Here is a 24,632-nt window from a genome sequence, read left to right on the forward strand (position 1 = left end):
CCTCAATGAATTCCAGCGACCGTTTGGCGGTGTGATGCGGCGCCACGTCCTGTTGAAACCATTCTTCATGGCGACGGATCCCGCGTCTCCGCTTCAGCTCTCGCCAGAATGGTTCCAGTGCCTCCGAGACGTAGCGTTCTAGCGTTATGGTGTTGTGTTTGTCTCTCCCCTGTCGTCTTCCAAAAAGGAGGGGCCGATAAAGCCCCTCCATGCCTCATTGCCACCCAAACCGATACTTTCTTGCTATGCAGACTGCAGAGGCATGTGGTCTGAACTTTTTTCTAGGCGGTAGGATCCCCAGTGCACGGGACATTGTGGGATTTTACATGCCACGGTCCGTCTGCCGGCGGTGGCCCGACGCAAAGGGGCTCATATAGAGCAGTTGCTCTAGACTGCACGCGCTGCCCGCTGGTCAGCAGAGTGCCGAACACAGTTGAAAAGCATAGCAAATGTTTTGCCATTGCCTAGACTCTCAAACGAGGGCAATTGTTTGTGAGTGTGATGTTTTTAAGATAAAATACGGAGAAAAGTCTGGGTACACTTTTGACGTGGACACCCTGTACCACGCTACGTACAACCAAGAGCACCACTTGCTTCCCCGTGACGAGCTGCATCGAACCTACACCCTTTTTATGCAAAAATATTCATTTTAAAATTTTGCCTTTTTATCTGACCTTGACCCGATCTTCACCAAAACGCAACCACAGCTGGTCCTGATGATCGCCCAGCCCACACTATTGAATTTGAAATGTAAAATTGACCATAAAACATGTAATCACAACCCTAGTATAGTTGGGCTTATGCTGTGGTCCTTAGTGACCCGACTCCTGTGACCTTACCTATATCAGTGACCTCATTTAACAATATCTGATGATTTTTCGATAACATGTCTTTCACTCGATGCTATATCATATTTCTTAGAAGGCCTGTAAAACGTCACCAATGCGTCATTTGACGTGACCTCTGACGTCATCAAATGCACCTAGGTGAATAAAATTTGATCACAAGGTAGTTCCCTGGTGGAACTATCGACCGCCGTTTGAATTTGGAAAAATCGTTCGGCAACTTTCCGAGATCTCGGGGGAGGGGGGCAAAACGACCTCTCTCCAACGGTTCGCAGGGTCCGGGACTAGTCCCACGGGGCGCGGATTAAAACACGACTCGGATTTTACGTAAGGCGCATCTGAACCAAGATCAGTCATGTGACCTTGCCATCTAGGGCTTCGCATAATAAAAATGAACATGTTGGCCGCTTCAATACGCTTACGCAGCCGATGGTACTCAAAGTCCACCGTCCGGAATACCGAGTTTGGTAACATCGCTGGTGGCATACGTCGAGCTTGATGCATAGTGCATACAGTTGTTGGGAACAAGTCAGTTTAAGTGCACACGACCGCGTGGGGGGGGGGGGCGGGGCAGATCTAACCTCCACCGGTGTTCTTATAGCAACAGCATGAAACTTGTCACACCTCATATATCAATATGACGTGTTTTGTAAAAGTTTCACGCAGTTTGATAAAAAGCTCTTGAGATATAACCAACTTTTCGACCCAACTACAGGACACTTTTCGTCAAAAAATGATAATTTTTGGAAAAAGCGCAAAAAACGAACGTAAACAACCGCACGCTGTTTGAAACAGACAAACACTATTCGTTACAATTGTGTTTTCTTGTGAAAAACAACCGGAGCAGTTTGAGGTTGGGGTATGCTTTCCATCTAAAAACATGGAGAGACGCGCAAGGAACAAGCTCTTCGGAAAGACTGTCTCAGATTTTCCCAAATATGTTTTTTCACCTCTCATATAAAAAGTGACTTTTTTACTAACAGTCATGAAACCAAGAACATCAATTTTTGATGAAAGATAAGCTAGTTAACTTTATATATAGTATATACATCAAGTTAGCCATCAAAACGTGCTGAAAAATGGTTTTGAAAAAAAAAATATATTTGTAAAATTTTGACAACAATGCAAATAACTTGGCAATTTTTGAAGATATTGGGCTAAAACTTACTTGAGTAATTCATCAGTATGCTTGAGTAATTCATCAGTATGCATACGTACGTATGCATACTGTCAGGAATGCATATCTGTACTATCTATCACACAGGTTCCGGTATTTGCGAAAAAGTAAAAACTTTTTTTGATCAAAAATATATTTTTGTAGTTGTAAATACATATTTTTCAAAATTTTCAAAATTTATTTTAGTTGTAAATACATATTTTTCAGAATTTTCAAATTTTCGAAAATTCGAGATGACAATTTGAGAGCTAAGTGTATTTGTAGTCTACTCGTGCAAATAAATTGGATCTAGCTTTAAAACTGAGCTCTTGAGAGCATTTGCCGTAATCGAATATTTTGCATCACAATCGGCCGACATGACGTCACTCTGACGTCCTTACCGGCCTAATATGGTAGCTAGAAAATTGGAATTTAGACATATGGTGTCAAATCGATCCTGCTGAAGGTACCGCAAGTTTCGTGTTGATCCGTCAAACGGTTTAGAAGATATTGCCGAAAAACGGGAGGGGGCTCTGTAGAGTCCCCCCCCCCCAAGTCATGCGCGGGTCAATAGTTCTCCAATGTTTAACAGAAGTTTCATACCTCCCCTTCCCACCCCCACAAACCCTATGAGCTTTTGCCGGGATGACGATGGTCAGATGGAAAAAAGTCGATGCTCAATACCGTCTGAGGTCTTGGACCATGTAGCGAAAAGCTTCAAGGAGCGGTATGAGGCGAAATGTATAATAGTTGAGCTTAAAACATCACAGGTATTACCATCTTTTTCAGATATTAGCATCAAAAAACTGGTGGTGACCTTTCATGACCTATGATGACCTCAGGGGACCAAGGTGTGTCACAACTCAGGTCGAATTAACCACTTCAGTATTGACATCTTTGCACGTTTAGAACGATAAGTGTGATTTTCGTTCAAAGGAATCAAATTTTAATCTTCTCCGATTGGTTTATAATGAAGTTGGCCTGACCTCAGGCCACATATATGGATGGATAAACCAAATCAATCAAATGATATAAAACGAAACAAACAGTAAAAGGATCATAGTTTATACAATATACAACTTCTCGTCCCTATCGATCGCTAAATATGTAGTTTAAACCAATCGTTCGGTACCTATAAGGTGTAGTTTTGGCCGGGATACACTTATTTTTAGGTTATAGGTCATATGACGTGACTTGGCAACGTGACCTTGAATGAACTGGATCGGCGATTATTACAAGATGCTTGGAAAATGTGCACCATGAGTTATACTTCCTAAAAACAGTGTCTGGTAACCCAAGCGCCGTCGAGATTGTCGCGTAGTCTCATAGATTTAGCGTAAAAACGCCCCTGCCCCAGCGCGGGTAAAATATAGCCAGCAAATCCCACCAAAGTATTCAGAAAGGTGTGCATCATGATCAAAATTTAGGTTTTGTCGTCCCTTGTCGCACACTAAGAATGTAACCTTATGCTTGAAGAGGTCAGTTCGTCACGTAACTTTACAAGGCCCATTACCTTATCTGCACCAGAACAGGGAAGAGCGGACAAGCTTCAGAACCTTTAGAAGCGAGCATTCAAGTGATTCGGCATGGGCATGAGTGTATTATCCCTCACAGACATTATGATTTAACAATACAGCACAGAGTTTGGATGACATTTTTACGCCAAAGTAAGAGCATCGTCCAAGATGACAAAATAATTGGTCTAAATTCGATGAAACAGGCAGGTTTGGGAGATCTTTCGGCTACTCCCGGCATCTCCGGTACTTATCGGCTACCTAGCAGCGATCTGGCTCGCATGTTCCCGCTAGTCGAAATTCTGACAATGGCCTCATGTGAAAGTTCGGCTTAGATGGGCAAAAGTAACTTTTTGTACGCTTCCGTTATCATGCCACTTGGGCCAGTACCATGGATGACATTATGTGGCTTTCCCGTATGCATTATTCCGGTCAGACCATCCATTTACCATCGTCAAGAATGACATTTGTCCGGCGATTACAAAACAAAGACATGATGCTATACGTTTTTCAGCAAACGAGCAAAGGCCCAGTTTTTGCTGCAGCACACACGCGGCCGCTCGCATTTGTCGGGCTGATTTGCCTAGGTGGCAGCACCAGTCCCTCAGCAGAGGCCGCTTTTTGTCGGCGCTGGCCGGTTCTGGACAGCGCGGCTCTGACAGGTCGGGCGTCCCCAGTGACTCGAGTCAGACCGTGTTTAGAGGCAAAACACGGTGCCGGTCCGGCCGGCCGGCATCCGCGCCGTTTGCGGGTCGGTCACCCCTGGCTGATGAACATGGCATGGGGTTGGGGGAGGGGGGGGGGGTGGCGTCGGCTGGTCTCGATGGCTGGGTGAACCGTCAACTCAGTCAAGGGCCAAGTGACCTCAATGTGTGAGCATTTAGGAACAGTTCTCCGACCAAAGACAAAGTATAGCCGTCTGGGCTCACGGCCTCAGGATCAGCAGGTCAGCCCGAGACGGGTGTCGGACGGGTGTATAGATGTGTCATTCTACCAGTCACCCTACTAAACAGCCGATGAACAGCAAATCTTTTACGAGCATACCCCTCTAGTCGGTGGTGATCGATTTAACGGCTGACCATGGCCATAGGTGTAGGAACAGGGGGGGGGGGGACGGAGGGGCCGGTGGCCCCCCACTTTTCATAGTGGGGGGCCAGTAATGTTAACTGCCCCCCCCCCCACTTTTTGCAGAATTTTTAATGTATTTGTAGGTATCATCCCGAAGAACAAACTTGACGGTCCTCTGGCCTGCCCTTCCATGAAAATTTTCATTTGTGCTTCATCGTTATTGCGTGCAATTTTCCTCCATCCAATGAAAGGTAACTTTGTCAGAAGCAATAAGTGGCAGCTTAGGGGCAGCGCGCGCTGCAAAGAGAGACAATACTGGCGCAGCAGAATGCGTAAACGGCGTAAACTAACAATTTATGTTAGGCGGCCTTGCATTAGTTGATCGGTTACTGACATATGCGTAGGAACGGGGGGCAGGGGGCAATGGTCCCCCACATTCGAATGGGGACCAGCAATGTTAATTGCCCCCCCCCCCACACACACCTTTTGCTGACTTTTCACTTCTCACGTTTCACGCTCGCTCGTGATAAAAAATGTTTTTGGATACTTCTGGAATTCGCATGGGTGCCAACCAGTGGCGGATCCAAGGTGGGGTCACATGGGTCATGCCCCCTTGGGGCCCGGGGCACCGCAGGCCTACCAGGGGCACCACAGACCTGACAGGGGCACCACCGGCCTGTCAGGAGCACCATCAGCCTAGCAAGAGCACCACTGGTGTGCCAGGGGCACCACAGACCTGTCATTGGCACCACAGGTTTTCCAGGGGCACCAAAGGCCTTCCAGGGGCACCACCGGCCTCGCAGTGGGCCTGTCAAGGGCACCACAGACCTGTCAGGGGCACCTCAGGCTTGTCAGGGCCCAGGGGCACCATAGTCCTTTCAGGAGCACCACAGGCCTGTCAGGGGCACCAGAAGCCTAGCAGGGGCACCACAGACCTGCCAGGGGCACTCACTGGCCTCGCAGGGGCACCTTGGGACTGTCAGGGGCATAACGTGCCTGTCGGGGACACTTCAGGCTTGTCAGGAGCACCACGGTCCTGTCAGGGCCCAGGGGCACCAGCGGCCTAGCAGGGGCACCACGGCCTCGCAGGGGCACCACCGGCCTCGCATAGGCACCATGGGCCTGTCGCTGGCACTTCAGGCTCATAAGGAGCACCACAGTCCTTCCAAGGGCACCACAAACCTGCCAGGGGCACCTGCGGCCTAGCAGGGGCACCACAGGCCCGTTAGGGGCACCACAGGCCTGCCAGGGCAAAAACAAATAAATAAAAAATGAAAATAGGGCACCACCAAAATTAAGTGGCCGAAATAAGTTGAGGTTTTAATTTTGGGTATAGGTAGGGGCACTACTTCGATTCATGACCCTCCCCTTGGAGTTTTCCTGGATCCGCTCCTGGTGCCAACGCGGCTGCGGAGGCCAGGGGGACGCGTCCATGAGATTTAATTTCTGGACGGGAGTCTCCCCGAGATTTTGGTCGATTTTTTTTTCTTGTCACGTTTTTTTTCCAATTTGAGCATGTTTGCGAAAATAAAGTGGCCGAAATCCGAGAAGAAAATAGATTTTGGGGGTAGGTGAGGTTTTGTGCCTCTGGGAGCCTGCCCCCCCCCCCCCCCCACTTTCGAAAACGTTCCTACACCTATGACCATGGCCGTTCGTTCGATGATAGGGTATGCATTTTATTAATATCAAGCACACTAATAAGAGACCATGTTCACTGGAAACACACCGAAACGCTCCTGAAGTGGAAGTTTTTCAGCCTTAGCATGGCCACTGAAAACTATGTCTTCAGATGGCCAAAACTATGTCCACTTCTGACATTTTCCATGATCGGGAAGAAATAATTGACCACCGTCTATGAAGAAACTTCTTGGGTTGTGAAGCATGCCTCATAATTGGACCTCAGTCCCAGAGTCCAAAATGTGTCACTGTGTCTTTGTGCGCCAGTGTCCTGCGCCACATGCTCGTCGCAGCGTCATCGATTGCCACCGCTGCGCCATTGCTCGTCACTACTGCGCCTGGGGAAAACGGGCCGCCGCTGACAGGCCAGCAGTTTGCAGCGGCGAGGAAAGCTACAAAACACGCACGGCCATCGCAACAGATTGGGAACACAAACAGCGGCGAGCTCCACGAGCTAAAAATGGGCTAAAAACGGGCTGAAACGGGCTGAAAGGGGCTAAATCGGGCTGACAGTGGGCTGAAAACGGACTAAAAATGGGCTTTGCCGGACCTCTGTGGCACTGGTGGAGGGGCAGAAATGGAGTCATTGGCGCAACAATGATGTCAAGTGCTGCGCCACGTCCATGCGTCCACGTCTCTTTGTCGTGACAAATAATGTCTACATGCAAATCCGAAGAGATGCCAGTGGCACGTCTCCCTTTTCTGTGGCGTCCACAATGTGTGAAAATTTACCACTGTTATCGAAGATCATGCAACTTGGATGCAGTGCGTAAAAAATATTTAATTGTAAATTCGCTCGATCAGATAAAAAGAGGAAAGGAATTTTAGTGGGTCAGATGACGTTTAGGCGCTATCACTGTGGCGTCTGAGTTACCGCCTTTTTATTATATTTGTTCCGCCTTTGGCAACGTCACATATATCATTATATAAGTCACAACTCACACAAATAAATGATGAAACATTGAAAAAGTTTCGTCACTGCGTATGGGCCAGTGTAAGCTTTTGAGTTACAGCTAGAGGTGGCAAAACTGGAAAATTTTGGGACCCGGACCCGGACCCGGTCTGACTGGCACATTTCCGGAACCGGTCAGACCCGGTCTAGGTCTGCGTTGGAACCAGATGGACCCGTTCCCGAAATTCATTATGAAAATTGTGTACATTTGTAGGTATAGCAAGAAGAAAATAGTTTCTTTCCAATTGGGCATACTTGTGTTGAAAAGTAAAAAACTCATGCCATGGTCATTTCACTTCGCTTCACAATTTGTATTTTAGAAACAGATTCAGGTCATATTTAAGATTATAAGAAGTAAGTAGACCAATGAATTTCATGCTAACCTAAGCCACTTTTACTACAGCTGCTAAAAATGATGTGAACTGGGGATCCATGGAGCAGTGCCTTCACCAGAGTCAGAACCTAACATCAACATGGAACAAGATAACCATACTGATACATACCTTTTCTAATATTATTGGTAAAAGATATTCGTTTTTAGAATTAAATTCATTAGTCCTTACAAATATTGTCAACTATCCAAGGCCCCAAACAAGAAAACATTCAAAATCAAAATAAATCAAAACTTTGGGAGGTCCGCCAGAAATGTCGACACGATAGCAATGCAAGGACAAAACAGGCGTTAAATCACTGCAAAATTTTGTTGGGGTTAAAGTACTGCAAAATCGTTATGACAATAAACTTTTATGTACCGCAAGGTTGCGATCATGACTGCCAATTTATTAACGCAGAAAACAAACTACATTTTGTTGTTAGTACCTAGATAAAGAATAAATACCAAGGGTTCTGAGACTTACATGATTTCTTCCCGAGCGTGTTCCAAAATTGTAACCTTTATGCAGTAGATTAGCGTGCGTAAGGCATAGCATATATGACGCTCAAATGCGCCATTTTCACATCAACACGGAATCATTGGCCTTGGAGAAGGGCATTGGTATTGACTCAGTTTTTTGCCAGTTGCTGCCGTATGATGGCGCTAGTAGAGCGCTATATGTATAATACGCTCTGCTAGCGCCACCATGCGGCGCCAGTTGGCTAAAAATCTGGTCAATACTACGGTTTCTGGAGAATGCCTTGGATTCATTTCTAGCTTTATGGATTTCTGCAAGGGCATGTTGGTTTTATGAGTTGTCTTCTGGCCGTGATAGAAATAATTTCAAAGCTGTTTGAGTTATGAAATGCATTTGAATATCAAACATGAACTCTGATTTCCGGTGGGCATAGTGACTTTGGTAGGTATGTCAATGTCTTTGAAAAGGCAGGTGAGAATGCCACTGGTCAGCCTTGCTTCAATTGGATTTGTGTCCATTTATAAATGGATTTCAGTCATACCTACTTACCTACATATGTTATTGGTATTTGATTTCTACAGCTCAAAATATTGCTAGGTGTAATTGTACAGCAAACTGAATGGAAGTGATCCGTACAAACATTTGGTGAAATGTTTTCTGGATTGCTAGCACTTAGAACTTGTTTATTCTGTTGTAGGTGACAAGATAAGAAATTGAAGCAAGACTGACCAGTATGCTATAGCATAGGTAGCCCAATCTGCAGGAATATTAAAATTCAAAAGTGGAATTGGGACTTATGAACTGGAAACTGCATCAACTATGACTATGTTGGCCAAAGCATAAAAGATATTAATATTTACCATAAAGCACAGGGAAATGATAGGACCCGGTTGGACCCGGCCAAATATTTTGGGGGACCCGGTCTGGACCCATCCGGGTCCAGACCGGTTCCATAGACCGGGTCCCCGGGTCCACATTTTGCCACCTCTAGTTACAGCTCACACACACACATTGCCGACGCACAAGTGTGACGGCAGTTGTATCTACATCGAAATCGATGTTTTGGTTTGAGGGGCTGGGCTATATTTCATACGGGATGGATAATTTTAGAGCCGTGAAATGGGCGTACCTATATAGAAAGCCGATTGACCGGAGTTGACCACTGACGCTATGCCACAGCTGCCGGTGTAAATGAAAATGATGGTCCAGCTGCTTAACGGTCACAATGGAGGGCTATGTTCATAGCTTGTGGGAGCTGCTCTTATCCGTTGTAAGTTAGGTAGGATAACAGTCAGCTGCAGCTGGAGGCGCCCGAATAGGGATGGAAATTTGATCCATGAGGCTGAGCTGGTCCTGAAGTAGGGATTAGAGAACACGCGGAGACCTCTCCTCTTAGGCCCCACGAAAAATCTATTGGTGTTGTCGCTGGTCTTGTTCTTGTCAACAATATCGGATCAATATTCAATACACAATAAATTATGGTCGAATCTAGAGATGTCAATCGGATAACAACTTTTTGGTATACCGATACCAAACCGATGCCAACTTGGTATTTGGTATTTCAAGGCGAACGCATTTGGTATTTTGTTGTTTTTATGAATCCACTCTAATGTAAAAGAGGCTGAGAATTTGGTAAAAAGTTTGTATTTCCCTCATATTCCCAAGTCGGTTCGGTTTCGGTATTTCTCCATGGGTATTGTTGGTATTTGGTTTAGTATCGGTATCACGATTTTCCGCAATTGACATCACTAGTCGAATCCCGTCTCTCAGCAACTTTCGCTGACGGTAAGCAATTATCGGCTAGTAGGTATTAGTTGCCCATTTCCAGCAAGCAGCAGCGCACGACTGGATCATACAGCAGGTTAACTCGCGCCCCGCTGCACTGGGGTCTGCCGAGCAGCGCGCCCTGCTGGGGCGGGGGGGGGGGGGGCAATTTGGCCCCCTAAGATCTCAAGAACCACGCAACATAGCGACAAGCGGCAAACGGTGTTGGATAGCCCAATAGGGAACTACCTTGTGACCCAATTTCATTGACCTAGGTCAAACCGATGACGTCACAGGTCAGGTCAAATGTCGAATTTTCACCGTTTACAGGCATTTCAAGAAATACGTTGTAAAATCGAGTAAAATTCATTTTCATTGAGAACCATCGATGGGGAAATGCTCGTCAAACACATATTTTGCTATCTAAGGTCACTGATACCAGGTCAGGTCACAGAGGTCAGGTCACTGAGGGTCACAATATGAAAATATCATGTGATGCATGTTTTATGATCCATTTTATATGCCAAACACGATTATGTGGGTCAAGCAGCCTTTGGGGTCAGTTTAGATTATGTTCGGGTGAAGATCAGGTCAAGGTCAGTTCATGGTCAGGTCAAATTAGGTCAAATTTCAAAGTTGATATTTTTGCATAAAATGGGTGCCTATCGATTCGATGCAGCTCGTCACGGGGAGTTCAATAGTGGTCTTTGTTTTGCGCTACGAAGTCTAGAATTGCTAAAAAGTTGAGTTCAAGAATTTGACGTCATCAATTTTGAACAGTTTTTTTTTCGCTATAACTTGGCCAAAAAGGGAGCTATCGATCTGAAATTTGGTATATATATAGAATAGTGCAGGGACTATCACATATATTCCGTTTTTTAAATTCGGAAAACAATTTTGGGATTTTTTGCGTTTTTTCTAAAAAAATCAACTTTCTGAATTTTAAGGGGTCAGAATCCCAAAATTCTTAAAATCCGAGATAACAGTTTTGTAGCGCCGCCTTTTGTCTACATGACCATATAAAGAATTTTGAAATTGCTTGGCAACTGTAGCTTTTGTGAGCGTTTCAAGATCTCATATTTTTGCTCATTTTTGCTCGAACATGACCTCAGATCATTGACCTCAATAACTCCTGACCTAAGGTGGCCTAAGACTTGAAATTTTGTGTGGAGGTGTCAAATTGATGCCCGGGAAGTTACTGAAAATTTGGCGGCGCTGCGCGCCACCGTTTTCTTGCTATTGAGGAAAAACCACAGGAGGGGCCAAATTGGCTCCCAGCGGGGTGAGGGTTAAATTATTCATTCGTGAATGCTTCACTTATTATATTACCAATCCCTGAGCGGCTCCACGTCACCCTTCAGAAAGCTAGCAGCGCCACCTGTCTTGTCCCGTGTCATAGCTACCTGGCGTTACGTTAGTTAACCACTACTTCATCTCTCGGCCGCTAGGTGGCCAACTAATCCGACCGAGCCCATAACAATGCAGGGTCCGGTTGGCCTTGGCCGATTTCCGTTGCTGCCTCGTCGGCCGGGGGCGCCGCTGCAATCGGCTCGCTGCATCTAGGCCACGTGACGACAAACAGGAGCTGATGGTTTTTCGTCGCTGCGACCCTGACTAGAGGCCGGATAGGCTGAAGAAGTTGCCTTGTGAGCACACGAGAATCGCATACAAAGACGCGAGCGAGAAATCCAAAGAGAGATGGGATCGGGGTCAAGCTGATCAACAAAACCAACGGCTTGCACCTTTCCGTGCTTCTATCCTCAGGATACTGAAATCCTTCTCCTCCACGCCGCAACCCCCTTCCGGGCTGGACAGGCAACTTTATCTCATGCGGGCTGCTCCCTTGGAGCGGCACCGCTGCTCCCGAGGGAGCGCACCCCGTAGCCGGGTGCAGTGAGTGCCTTGGGGCTGGGTGGCCTGTCCTCTGGACGGGCTCAGCCCCGGCGACTCACTAGGGTGCCTGCCCAGACCAATGTCTCCCCCTAATTCCTATCATCCTTCCGGCTCTGCAATGGTCTTGACGACCGAAAGGGCCTAACCCAACAAAACAAACAAAAACAAACCAACGGCTTGGTAAACATGAACATCACCGTTCCGTGCTTCTATCCTCAGGATACTGAAATCCTTCTCCTCCACGCCGCAACCACCCTCCGGGCTGGACAGGCAACTTTATCTCATGCGGGCTGCTCCCTTGGAGCGGCACCGCTGCTCCCGAGGGAGCGCACCCCGTAGCCGGGTGCAGTGAGTGCCTTGGGGCTGGGTGGCCTGTCCTCTGGACGGGCTCAGCCCCGGCGACTCACTAGGGTGCCTGCCCAGACCAATGTCTCCCCCTAATTCCTATCATCCTTCCGGCTCTGCAATGGTCTTGTCAGACCGAAAGGGCCTAACCCAACAAAACAAACAAACAAACAAACATGAACATATTTCATTGCTATATTCGTTATGTTTTACTTACATATTGCAAAGAGTGGGTAGCAAAGCTTATACTGATAAAAACATCGTTTAATGTGAAAGGTAGAATGTTGCTGTCCTTTGTGAACTGCCTTGGCAGATACAAACCCGTTATTGTAAGAGATGAAGTAATAATTTGCTGTCACTGCTATATTAAGTATTGGTTTTAATTTTTTTCCAATCGCTTTCATTTGATCTAAACATTTAAATCCATATCCAATATGCATTTAAATCAGTGAATATCAATTTTGGCTTCGCATAGGTAATTGTTTAAAGAAATATAGGTACCTAACGATAATATACACATACTTATTTTGCATCATTAATGATTCTCCAAAAACACTGCAACATATCAAGCTCTACAATATCTTTGTGTCAAAAGACAAAACCATATGAAATAAGAAGTGTGCAAGAAGGTTTCAAACCACAAACATGATATGATTAATGTTAAATCATTTGAGGAATAATAGAAAAGTGATAAGGAGTGCTTTGCGCCTTACTTTTTAGTTTGAGAGCAAAATATGTACATTTTAACACACAAAAGAAAGCAGCCGGGTACAATGGATACTTAGATAGAGATGTCAATCGGATACCAACTTTTTGGTATACCGATACCAAACCGATACCAACAGGGTATTTGGTATTTCAATCCTAATGTACTTGGTATTTTGTTGGTATTATGAACCTTCATTTATGTATAAGAGGCGGAGAAATTGGCTAAAAGTCGGCATTTCCCGCATGTTATGAAGTTGGTTCGGTATCGGTATTTCTTCATGCTTTCCAAATTCTGGTTTAGGTGGACTTTTCAAGATTTTTTTCTGATTTACTGTGGACATTCTGTTTTGGTGGACCCAAAAAGTCCACGTAAAAATAAACGCACAGAACACCTTTTAGCTGGACGTAAACGTATCCGAAAGAACAAGTCTGTTTCGGTGGACTCAAAAATTGTCCACCTTAGGCGCCATCTATCTCTAAACTAAAAAATTTGATGGTTCGTAGTTCCAATATCTGCCACAGGCGGCGCTACCATCGGCTGGCTCTGTGTTGAAGCTCGGAAACGCACGCCTTGATCAGCGCGGGCTAGCGCGGGCATGCAGCAAAAACGTAACATGATATGATTTATAGTGTGGTCTGTGGAATGTGAAGCGATCAAAATAGACGTTTGTTTTATTTTTAAAAAAATGTAAAAATAAATTAATTATATTATGTATCTTAGAAACCCGTGAATTAGAGTATGATGAAGTTTTGTGTAGTTGCAACAACACTGTTTTTTGTTGCGGTGTTATCGGCGCGGCACGGCTCACCGCGTGGCGGTGTCAGTGTTGGGATTTGGAAGAGATAAAGCTTTGGGTGGTACTATTTTGTGTTTTTTTTTTTGTGCTGGGAGCTTTTTGAAGTCTGTGAGGTAAGTGGAAATTATTTGTAGACATCTATTTGTTGGATACTGGTATTGCATAGTACCGATTTGCCCAAGATTTGCCATGCGATTGTTTGGGCCGGACTTAGCAGGCGTCACACTTCTTTTTGCAACCAAGGAGCGGGGCCGGATGGTCATTGGTCACTATACCCAGAGATGCTTTCTAATCAAACCAAACCAAAATAGACCTAACCAAACCTAACCAAACCTGACCTAACCAGTACAACCTACAACCTACAACCTACAGCCTAAAACCTACAGCCTAAAACCTAAAACCTACCACCTAAAACCTACAACCTAACCTACAGCACCTCTCCTTGGTTGCTAAAAGAAGTGTTACGCCTGCTTTACGACTACCCTTGAAATGTGGCTAGGCTATACTTGCTATTTCTTAAATACTTGCTATGATAAGTATTGCTTAAATTTGTTGTGTTGCTTAAATACTTGCTTAAATACTTGCTAAATACTTGCTATTTCTTTACAAGATCTCAGGCCTCGGGGTCAATTAATGATGAAGGTACTCTGGCTCCTGATCAATTCAACAAAATGCAGGGCTGCCCTACGTTGTGCACTAACCTGTTTGAAGTATGTACTTGTGTTCAGGATCCCAATCTGAATCCAGTTTAGGGGAAAACACCATGTTTATAAGTGTAGGTTATAGGCAGTGGCGCCGGGCGCGGGAACCGGGGGTTAGCGGGGGCTGAGCCCTTCTAACTTTTTGGCTGGGGGGGGGGGGCTCTTAATTTATTTTAGCCCCTCCAACTGGACGAATTGAAGGTGGATTTTTAACTTACATGCTGTGTGACCCACAACCCCTAATTTGGGGAGGACAAGCTGCCCTAACAGTTCCTGGTCTCATGAAAAGTTGTGGGGCACTGCTCCCACAGCCCCAGAGTTGTGGGAGCAAGCTTCCCTCACTGCCTTCTCCCCCGGTTCCTGTGCCTCTGTATGAATCTATGAAATTATGTTGGTAGATTTCCGATTTTGATTCCTCCAGCTGTGAGGAGGGGGGGGGGGCTCAAATACATAATGAGCCCCCCAGCCGAAAAGTTGGAGGGGCTCAGCCCCCGCTAGCCCCCCCCCCGGTTCCCGCGCCTAACTAGGTCATTCAAAGACATTTTGTGGTCATGATCTCTTAGTGTATTGTCAATAGGCCAAAGCTTGAAGAGTCTCTCAATCCCAAATGGTTTTCAGCTCAGTTTTAGCATTTTTTTAATCTTATGGGTCACCTTTAATGATATTAAGACCCACTTTAGCCTTATGACCTTAACTTATGGGTGGGTCCCCCAATGACCTTAAGGTCAAGTAACGTTTTCGCCTATAACTTTGCACCTAATTAAGCTACAGCTTTCAGCGTAGGCTCATTGTGTTCAGCTCGACGAGACGAATCGAATGCTATGCAATATTAGGCATTTTGGCCATCTTAAGTATGTAAGTGTTTAAGTAGTGCTTAACTTCTTAAGTACACTTACCTAGTAAAATTGTATATCATTCGATGCGCAAGAGCAAGCTGAGCACGATGGCGTTTGCCGTTTATCTTTCTCTTAAATAGATCAAAAGTTATAAGCAAAAAACTGCATGAGTAAAATCGCGACCTTGTGACCTTTTGTGACCTACAGGACTTAAGAGGTTCAGGTTAAGCAAAAGTTAAGTATAGGGTTCGATTGGGCTTGTTCCAAGCTTTTGAATGGCTTCCTAAAATTTGTTCTAGCTGTTATAAGTTCTGAGATATAGCGATATTTCTTCCAAAAACGCCGATTTGGGAAAATATTGGCCTTTTAACCCCCCAAAACCCCCTTAAACACGACCCTTGGGGAACGAAGTTTGCGGGAGGGCGAGACCTCTGTTCGTAAGGTATCGAGGTAAGGTATAAGGTAAGGTATAAGGTTTATAAGGTATCGTAAGGTACCTCTGTTCGTAAGGGCGAGTTCGTAAGGTATCGAGATATTTATCCTTTGTACTTTCTGTTGTGTACTTTCGGTTGTGTTTGCTCTGTCACACTGCCACCAGCGGTCCTCGTGTGCCCTATCACTGTGTTGGGTCATAGTGTTTTGTCTGTGTGGCCGCCAGGAGCGTCAAATGCAGTCGGCGCTACGGCTGGCCGTGTCAGCGACCCACCGGCTCGGCCACGGCCAACAGGCAGCCGACTCCGACGTCAAGTAGGCGCTACGGTTCCTGACGCCAGCAGGAGCACTTGACCAGCAGCTCACCGCCACCGCACAGGACCTGGCACAGCTCGGCACAGGTACACGATCTTATTGATCTGATGCTTGATAACGCTTGTCAGAGTTTGTTTTCACCTTCGTGACCTTTACTTAAGGTAGGTAAATACTTAAGGTTAATACTATACTGATGCGTGCACCGATTGTTTATGTGTCCCTATTAAATTAGATCATAAAATGAGAAACTTTTACTGTTCGTGTGAATCGTGATCGTTCACTCTGATCCAGCACGGCAGACCAAAGTGTTCGTGTAATCGTCAAGTTCACTAATAATTGCGTATCTGATCGAATCGTTTCATTAACCGGAGGACCAAAAGACTTCTTTGATGAATGTCTATTTCTTGAATATTCACCACACAATGCACGTTAATCGTATCGTACGACGCCGGCGCCGTTGCGCCGGCGGAGCCGCGTCGCCGTCGTCGTCGCGTCGCGAACTGCCGAGCCGGCATGCGTCGGGCCGGTCATCGCACACATGTGCCCCAGATGACCACGCGGGCCCCAGTACACCACGTGGGCGGCGAGGCTCGGCTGAGCCCGCCGATCGCTGCCGTCTCCTCCACGGCACAGTACGTTTTCTCTCGAACATGGCCGGCCCGAATTTTCGCCTCGCTCGCGGAAATTCTAAACGTAAGAGAGAAAACATTAGCGAAACAACAAACAGCTGCTCGCAGGCAGTGTCTCTGTCTGTATCGTACAGCAATAAACGACCACTAAAGCTAAGACTGTAAACTACGTCGGCTGCGCCGCGCGTCGGTCCCGATCTAAGACTGCTACACTCTAAGGCTGTAAACTTCTAACTCGTACAAGACCAACCGGCTAAATGAGCTAGGAGCGACACTGCGACAGTGTGAACGCTGGCGACTGTCGGACGGCTCACAGCTGTTGGCTAATGGCTAAACACCAAACACAAATGACCGGCGCACAGAATGAACGACTCATTCTCGCACACGCACACGTTAACACCGCGAATGGCGGACGCAGTAAACACTAATAGATGGCCAGACTCCGACACTACTCGCCGGCGGCACAGAGGGGTCGTAAACGACTCACCTCAGTCGTCTCACACGCGCACATTACCACTCTGAGTCCATTTACTGTCCGTCACCGTCGCGCTCGAGACGGCAGAGACCAGAGACCGACCGCCTATTCCGAATTTCCGACCAGTGGCGGTGGCCACTTTGACCACCTGCACTCGGCTGTCGGCGCCAGGGAACACGGTCACCACTCGCTCCAATAGCCAGTGCCCGCGAGGCAGGTTGTCCTTTGTCACCAGCGCTAATTCGTCGAGCTGCACGTCTGCCGGGTCTGCGCGTCACTTCACCCGTGTGGTGAGCGTCCGGAGGTGCGGCCCGGGGCCGGCTTGCCCACTTGGAAGGCTGTAGGTCACTCGTCGGCGTCGGCGCTGGCTGGGCTGACCGTTTCCGGCACGGCATGCAGGCAGGTGTGTACCGCTCCGCAGCGGCCCTGCCACTGATGACCCAGAATTGGTGCCGCAGGTGAGTCAAAACGTGCTCTGCGCCAGAATGGGAGAGCTTCTTGTGTCGATCGGTGACTATCAGCCGAGTGATGTCTCCGCGTGCAGGTAGAATCACCCGGTGCTTGACCTTGAAGTCTAGCTGAGCGTGGCGCAGCTGGCCCCCGACTCTTAGAAGGCCGCTCGAGTCCAGGAAGGGGTTAAGCCGGTGCAGCTGGCTGTTCGGGGGAAGCCGCCTTCCGTGCTGGAGAGCGGCGATATCATCGCCGAAATGCTCGGCCTGTGTGCTGAGCAGCCAGACGCGCTCAGCTTCTCTCAGCTCTTCAGCAGTCAGCGGTCCCGTCCGCCGATCAGCTGCTGCCCGGCTGCGGCTGTTGTAAGCGAACCTGCGCACCCACGCTGTCACACGCAGCAGCCTGAGCCACGATGAGAACCGGCTGGGGTTTATGGCCGGCTCCGCTCCCCTGATGGCGCAGGCTGGTGCTCTCATTTCGGCCGTTTCCTCGTCTCTCGGGCGCTCTGTCGGGCGGGGCGGCGTGGCGGGCCGGTCCTGAGGACGGCGCGACCTTGGCCCCACTCTTCGCCCGGTGCCACCTCAGCCACCGAGCAGCCTCGGCTGCCTATGTTCGATGAGTTCAGTGACCCTGGCACGTTTTGCCATCGAGTCACTTCCGAAGCGTCCTGGGTTTCCTCGCTGACACGGATATGGTGCACGTCCTTGTTGACTGGCAGGTTCTGGTCCGGCGCGCGGCCGGTGACCGTCCAGCCGAGCAGTGTTCTCACGGCGCACAGCGCACCCGGTGGTCCGTCGATCACCTCACGTGCCACGATCAGTTCTATGACGTCAGCGCCCAGAAGTACTTCTACTGGACCTCGAGTCGCACTCGGCAGATCCAGGTCAGCGAGATGAGGCCATTTGCCCTTCTCCCGTGACCAGTCCATGGCGTGATTTGACACACTCAGCGTCGGCGTCGTTTGGGCGTTCCGTATTTCGTGACGTGTGCCACCGCTGCTGACAGGCTCGATCACGAAGGACACACGGCGTGATCTGAGTCTTTCACTTCCGTTTATGGTACTCAGGACCGAACTGTCAATGGGTCCAGAGATGCCGAGACGGACGCTCAGGCCTTCGGATACCAGCGTTACCTGGCTCCCGAGGTCGAGAAGCGCGTGGGTCGTGCAGCGCCCAGCAGGACCATGCACCGTTATCGGCAGTGTCTGCAGCAGCACCTTACAGGGTGGCGCGACCACCGCAGTGCCGACATGTTTCACTGGTGACGGCGCGCTGCCGGCAGCACTGCGCCGTGGAAACACACGGCCTCCGTTGTGCAGAAGCGTGTGGTGACGTTTCCCACAGTTCTCGTGTCCACAGTTTGTACCGGACGGGCACGCGGCGCTGATGTGACCTCGCGCAAGACAATTGAAGCAGAGTCCGTTACAACCGGCAACCTCTGCTCTCTCGCTCGCTGTCAGCTGTAGGAACCTGTCACAGCGCTCTACGACATGTGTCCCCTGACAGAATACACATGCGTCCTCACTCGCGACCGGCGCTGCCTTTATTACGGAGCGAGCGAAGCGAGCGGAGTCTCATACTGAATTAAGGGAAAATCCTGAGTATGAGCGGCCGGCCGGCCGGCCGGCCGTGGGGACGCTCTTCAAAAGCTAATATCTTAGGAACGGGACATCCGATTGACAAGCGGACTCTTTACTGAATGTCACTTGGACGTAAAAGTTCTGTGGTGTGATGGCCACCATGCGTTCTTGCCAACCACCGCACGTGGCGCGTGGTAAAGTTGGACATTTTTTAAGAACCCCCAAAATTGCAACCTCAATAACGGCACAACGGTTGGGCCGATTGAATTGAAACTCGGTACACAGTTAGGTCTCCATCAGATAATTCATCTGCATGTGTTAAGGTTGGGGTGCTACAGCACGTGCGCACGTGCAGGGGGCGCTCCCAGATCTCGAGAACGGCTGGGCCGATTGCGCTCAAATTTGGTACACGGCTGGGGACCAGTTAGTAGGGTGCCGTGCAAAAGTCAGTTTGGACCCCGCTTGCACGTGCGCACGTGCAGTGTGCCGCTTCCAGATCTCGAGAACGGCTAGGCCGATTGCGCTGAAATTTGGCACATCGCTAAAGACCGGTTAGTAGGGTGCAGTGCACAAGTTAGTTGGAGGTAACCCCTCGCAATTTCGCACGTGCAAGGCCCATCCTCTCGCTCGCTCCGTTGGTCGCCCAAAAGGCGTTTTACTGGTTGCACTAATTTTCGGTTTTACGACCTCTCGGGGCGCGGCCGGCGCTAGCGCAGTCGCGTAAACACGCCGCTGCCGGCTCTCCCCACTGTTGACCTCGGCCTTGGATTGCTGGTGGCCCGTCAGGGTCAGGGACGCACGCCCAGCAGCCACGTAGCCGCGCAGCCAGCTGTCCAGGTCGGGGAGCGTGGGGCGGACGAGTCCGTTGTGCACAGAGTGCTCGCCCCATTTCAAAGCCAGCGCAGCAGGAAGCTTGGAGATCACGGCTGTTACATTGGTGGCAGCCGAGATGTCCGCGTCGTAGTGAAGGCACTGTAGCACACGAACCGCGGTGCGAAGGTCACGTGACAGCTCTGTCACAGCCGACATATCACCATCTTTCACCGGCCGCGAATCGAGCAGTTTTTTCATCGTCGCGTGAATGACCCGTGCAGGGTCACCGAACTCCTCCTCTAGCTCACGCATAGCCTCACCGTACAGAGAAGAGTCGCACAACATACCGCGCACTGATTCCTTGGCCGGCCCGGTGAGATGAGCCTGGAGATAGGTCAGGCGCTCGACGTCAGTCAGGTCGTCTCGATCGTGCACTAGAGCCCTGAACAGCGCGATCCATCTCGGCCATTCCAGAGCGGAGCCGCTGAACTTATCCAGGGTCACTCGAGGCAGCTGTGGAGTCGTTTGCTGTCTCACGGGCTGTAGCGGACGTCGTGCTTCCTGCTGGTGACGGTCGTCGTATGGCCGCGCGCTCACCAGTTGTCCGTACTGGGAGGACTGCTCCACCCAGTCCCGGGTGCGTGAGGACCTGTCACCCGGCTGCAGCGGCTCACCCAGCTGGGCGGCTGGCTCACTTGGAGCTGCGGCAGCAGGCCGAGCTAGAGCCTGACGGTCGACTTCAGATGGCTGGTGGTCATACTCCTCCTCCTCGAGCAGCTCCAGCTCCAGCTGACGGCGTTCCGCTTCGTCGGCGAGCTGTTGAGCTTCGAGAGCTGCCCGCTGTCGTGCCAGTTCCGCCTGCGTCTCCGCCTCGCGACGCGCCCGCTCCGCCTGCGTCTCCGCCTCTTGCCGTGCCAGCTCCACCTTTGCCGCGGCCGCTCGCTGGCCCTGCTCCGCTGCGAGTTTGCTCAGCGCGGCTCGGCGGCGGGCTGCGCTGATGGTGGACGACGCTGCGCTGCCGAAGGTCTCGCTGCGGGTATGGCATGTCCGCGAGCTGCGCGTAGATTTCGCGTCACACTGTGCGACCGCCCTTGCGTCCGACCTGGCGTTCGATTTCGCGTCGGATTTTGCGTCTGACATCACTCCTTCACTGCACTCGCGTCCGGACTGTACGTCCATTCACTCACTAGTTCAACATCCGGCCCGGAGGACCAAAATGTTCGTGTGAATCGTGATCGTTCACTCTGATCCAGCACGGCAGACCAAAGTGTTCGTGTAATCGTCGAGTTCACTAATTATTGCGTATCTGGTCGAATCGTTTCATTAACCGGAGGACCAAAAGAGTTCTTTGATGAATGTCTATTTCTTGAATATTCACCACACAATGCACGTTAATCGTATCGTACGACGCCGGCGCCGTTGCGCCGGCGGAGCCGCGTCGCCGTCGTCGTCGCGTCGCGAACTGCCGAGCCGGCCGGCGGCGGCCGGCCCGGCGCGTCGGGCCGGTCATCGCACACATGTGCCCCAGATGACCACGCGGGCCCCAGTACACCACGTGGGCGGCGAGGCTCGGCTGAGCCCGCCGATCGCTGCCGTCTCCTCCGCGGCACAGTACGTTTTCTCTCGAACATTTACCAAAAATACAGTCAAAGAACTTCACGAAAAGTAAATTCAGCTTGCCTAAAACGCAATGTTTTTAGATGACCTAGGTTGTACAGACACACAAACCCACAGACATACAAACACATATCAGTGACCTTGACCTAACTTGACCTGAAATGGCCTCAGCCAGCCAAAACCTAGTCGGATAGTGTAACAAAGAGGTTCTTGCTGGCTTGGCACCACAATACGTCAGCGTCATCGGTATATGATAAGCAGCGCACTTGATATCCAACGGTGACCCCAAACAGCAACATTTTTTAGTTTGACCTGACCTGGAAGGTCACTGACTGACCTGAGAAGGTAAAACTGTGTATCATTGGATTCGTCTCTTCCCAAAAATCTTTTTAGTCTTTACCGCGAAGCTCTATCTCCAGCAGGAACGAAATGGCGCGGGGGTGGCAACCCCCCCCCCCCATGTGCGTTCTAGGATGGGAAAGTGGCATGTGCGGGCGAGGGTTAAATTGCGTAGTTGAATTCACATGCTGAACGAACTTCATCACCGGAACTTGTAGATCGTATAACAAAATGTGACCCGGGTTGCAATGTACAGTACATTCTAGGTATGTCAAGGCGTTAGTGTGACTGGTTAGTCAATCTGGTTGTGAATTTATCGTTGGTGGGTCCAGTGAATAATTATAAGCTTGTTTACTTTGTGTCTCTTGTTCTGGTGTAATTGCCTGCATTATCTCTAAGTCATTCGTTCCATAGATATTTTATCTACATGAAGATGCCCATCCAATGTCGAAACACTTTATTTTCTGCCGTCTGACTGCTTTACACTCGTGATCGATGGTATCAGCATTCTCCTTGGTAGAAAACGAGTAAAATGAGATGTTCAAAGGTCATCGACCATCACTGTCGTCAAAATATTTCAGTAAAGTCGTACCTTATTTCGTTTTCGGAAACCTCCTTGGGGGAAATAAATCCAAAGTAAAGCTAAATTTGTCACTTAAAAGTCGTGAAATCAAGCTCGCACGATGTTTCAGCTCACATTCCCTAACTTGAATTCCTCCAATGAAACGGCAGGATAATAAGCGTCAGGGCATCTCTATGTATATAAGACCTCTATGATCCGTTCTACATGAATGGAAAGATGTGTTCTGGAACAAACGTTGATATTATATCTCTTGATTCACAGGCATGCACATTGACCCAGCAGTGGTGCAAGAATGCGAATGGCACGTCAGTCACCAGATCTGCAGTGATGTCGCCCGGCTCTGACGATGGCGCACAGCCGCCGTGTCCGCGGTCTCCGTCGCCGCCGCGGTATGCGGCGCTGGGCGGCGACTCGTACATGTCGCGGTCTCGCCATTGGGGGCCGAACGATTCGCGGCTCCCGCCGACCCCGCCGGCGACGAGTTTCCTCCGGCGAGTCCTGCGCCATCTGGCGTGGTCGACGCTGCCCGGGAGGTTCCTGGCTGGCAAGCTGCTGCTGTGTCTACCGACGCACAGAGGTCAGTAGCTCCGGTGCCGGCCCTGCAGTGCTCTGAGAGAGCGTCGAGACCGCCTAACCGATTCTGTCCCTAATTAAGGTCTTTGTAAATATGTGTTCATCGTGCATCGTTTGTGATGTGAGCCGCGTGATCAGCTGCTAACTGATAATTTTTGCTGCGATTTTGCTGTGGTCGTTGCTGGCGAATTGTTTAGTAATGTCGTGGCAAGCTGGTTGGGGACGCCCGTCTGGCTGTTCTGTTGACGGAACGCGCCGATCGACATGGCATGCAGCCATCCAGCGCCTCAAATCGGCGAATCTGTCCAGCGTGGTCTCAATGGAGTGCTGAGCGGTGCTAAAGGACATGGTTATTTTCATGCGTTCTGTTCACAGTTTTGTCGTGGCTGTGCTGTCCGCGGCCGTGCTCCACGGTTGCGACGTCTGCGGCCAAGCTGCCCGCTGCTGAGCTCCGCGGCCGAGCTGCCAGTGGCCGCGCTCTGCGGCCGTGCTCTGCGGTCGTGCTCTGCGGCCGTGCTTCCCGTGGCTGGGCCCTCCGTGGTCCCGTGATCGTGGCCGCGGCGAGGGTGCCGCGACCTGCGCGGTGCCGTGCGCTGCAGTGATGGCGCCGCGCACTGTGCAGTGATTGTGCCGAGCGCTGCGTACGCGGTGGGTGCCGCGCGCCGCGCTGTTGAGCGTGCCGTATTCGGACGGTGGCTGCCGCGCGCAGCGTGGTGATTGCTGCGCTCTGCCATGAGTGCCGCTCACTGCCGTGGCCTGAGTGCCGCGCTCGGACGGAGTGCCACGCGCCGTTGTGTTGCGTCGCCTTCTGCCTTTTGATATGTGCTATCTCCGAATTTAATGTTGCTTGTTGCCGATGTTCGCTTCTTTTCGTTAAGAGGGTCGGGTATAGTCGGTCGATTTATTCGCACCGTTTGATTTCGTACCGGCTTCTCTTCTGTTTCTTATTGTTTTCTGCGATGTCACTTGTCCGATTTTATATCTGATTAATTCACGTATTTAAGTATTTATTTTATATTGTCATAATAACTTACGGCGCTGTTCCTTTATTTTCTGTTTAGTTGCAGCCCTAGTACCTTAATTTCCGATGTCTCTTCGGTTTGTTGTCGCTCGCATGTTCAGAGAGTCCTGGTTGGCCGGCGCGAGTGGCGGTTGTGGAATACAAGCTCGTCTGTGAAGGTTGCGTGTCGGAGCCGGGTTGGCGAGGCGGGACCCGTCTACATTTCAAACACCACTGCATTTCTCTCATCAAGACGCGTCGAATGATGAATAATATGACCTCAAACATAGGCGCGGGAACCGGGGAGGGGGCAGTAGGGGCAGCTTGCCCCCCCCCCAACTCTGGGGCCGTGGGGCCGTGTATCTTATGGTCAGGGCGCGTGTTTGAATTTATTTTCGGGGGTTGGGTCACTTAACTTGACCTGGTGACCTGACCTTTGATGACCTGGAGCTAAAATTTTCAAAGCCTGTACGGAAAAGACGTATAATAAGCTGTGCCAAACCGTTTTTGAGATGTCAGCGAAAACCTGGGGGGGGGGCGTGAAAACGCCGAGCGGGTTAATGAACCAGTAAGACGCCTTTCGGGGCGATACGCGAGCGAGCAAAAGGATGAGCCCTGCAAGTGCGAAACTGAGTGGGGGTATTTCCAACTGACTTTTGCACGGCACCCTGCCAACCGGTCGCTATCGGTGTATCAAATCTGAGCACAATCGGTCCAGCC

At 49.7% G+C, this 24,632-nt stretch overlaps 1 protein-coding gene across 4 annotated transcripts; it reads left to right on the forward strand.

Annotated features, from left to right (window-relative positions):
• Positions 1-8,303: 8,303 nt before the first annotated feature.
• LOC122380806 lies at positions 8,304-23,894 on the forward strand. 4 transcript variants are annotated; one of them, XM_043364279.1, is made up of 4 exons: positions 13,483-13,683; positions 15,766-15,940; positions 22,601-22,916; positions 23,288-23,894. In XM_043364279.1, the coding sequence occupies exons 3-4, from the start codon at positions 22,667-22,669 to the stop codon at positions 23,512-23,514; spliced, it is 477 nt and encodes a 158-aa protein (XP_043220214.1). In that variant the 5' UTR covers positions 13,483-13,683; positions 15,766-15,940; positions 22,601-22,666; the 3' UTR covers positions 23,515-23,894. The 4 variants fall into 4 exon arrangements, with proteins under 4 accessions (XP_043220215.1, XP_043220214.1, XP_043220217.1 ...); XM_043364280.1 differs by lacking the exons at positions 13,483-13,683; positions 15,766-15,940 and adding an exon at positions 8,304-8,504; XM_043364282.1 differs by lacking the exon at positions 13,483-13,683 and having other exon boundaries at positions 14,422-15,940.
• The last annotated feature ends 738 nt before the right edge of the window (positions 23,895-24,632 follow it).

This window comes from Amphibalanus amphitrite, unplaced genomic scaffold (genome assembly GCF_019059575.1).
Source record: "Amphibalanus amphitrite isolate SeventyFive unplaced genomic scaffold, NRLGWU_Aamphi_draft 000107F_arrow, whole genome shotgun sequence".
Classification (NCBI taxonomy): domain Eukaryota; kingdom Metazoa; phylum Arthropoda; class Thecostraca; order Balanomorpha; family Balanidae; genus Amphibalanus; species Amphibalanus amphitrite.

Bases quoted from the DNA above. Each gene is read 5' to 3' on its own strand.
- LOC122380806 (XM_043364278.1), top strand. From the start codon at position 22,544: ATGAATGGAAAGATGTGTTCTGGAACAAACGTTGATATTATATCTCTT. The intron at 22,917-23,287 runs GTCAGTAGCTCC...TTCTGTTCACAG, and splicing joins GTGTCTACCGACGCACAGAG to TTTTGTCGTGGCTGTGCTGT.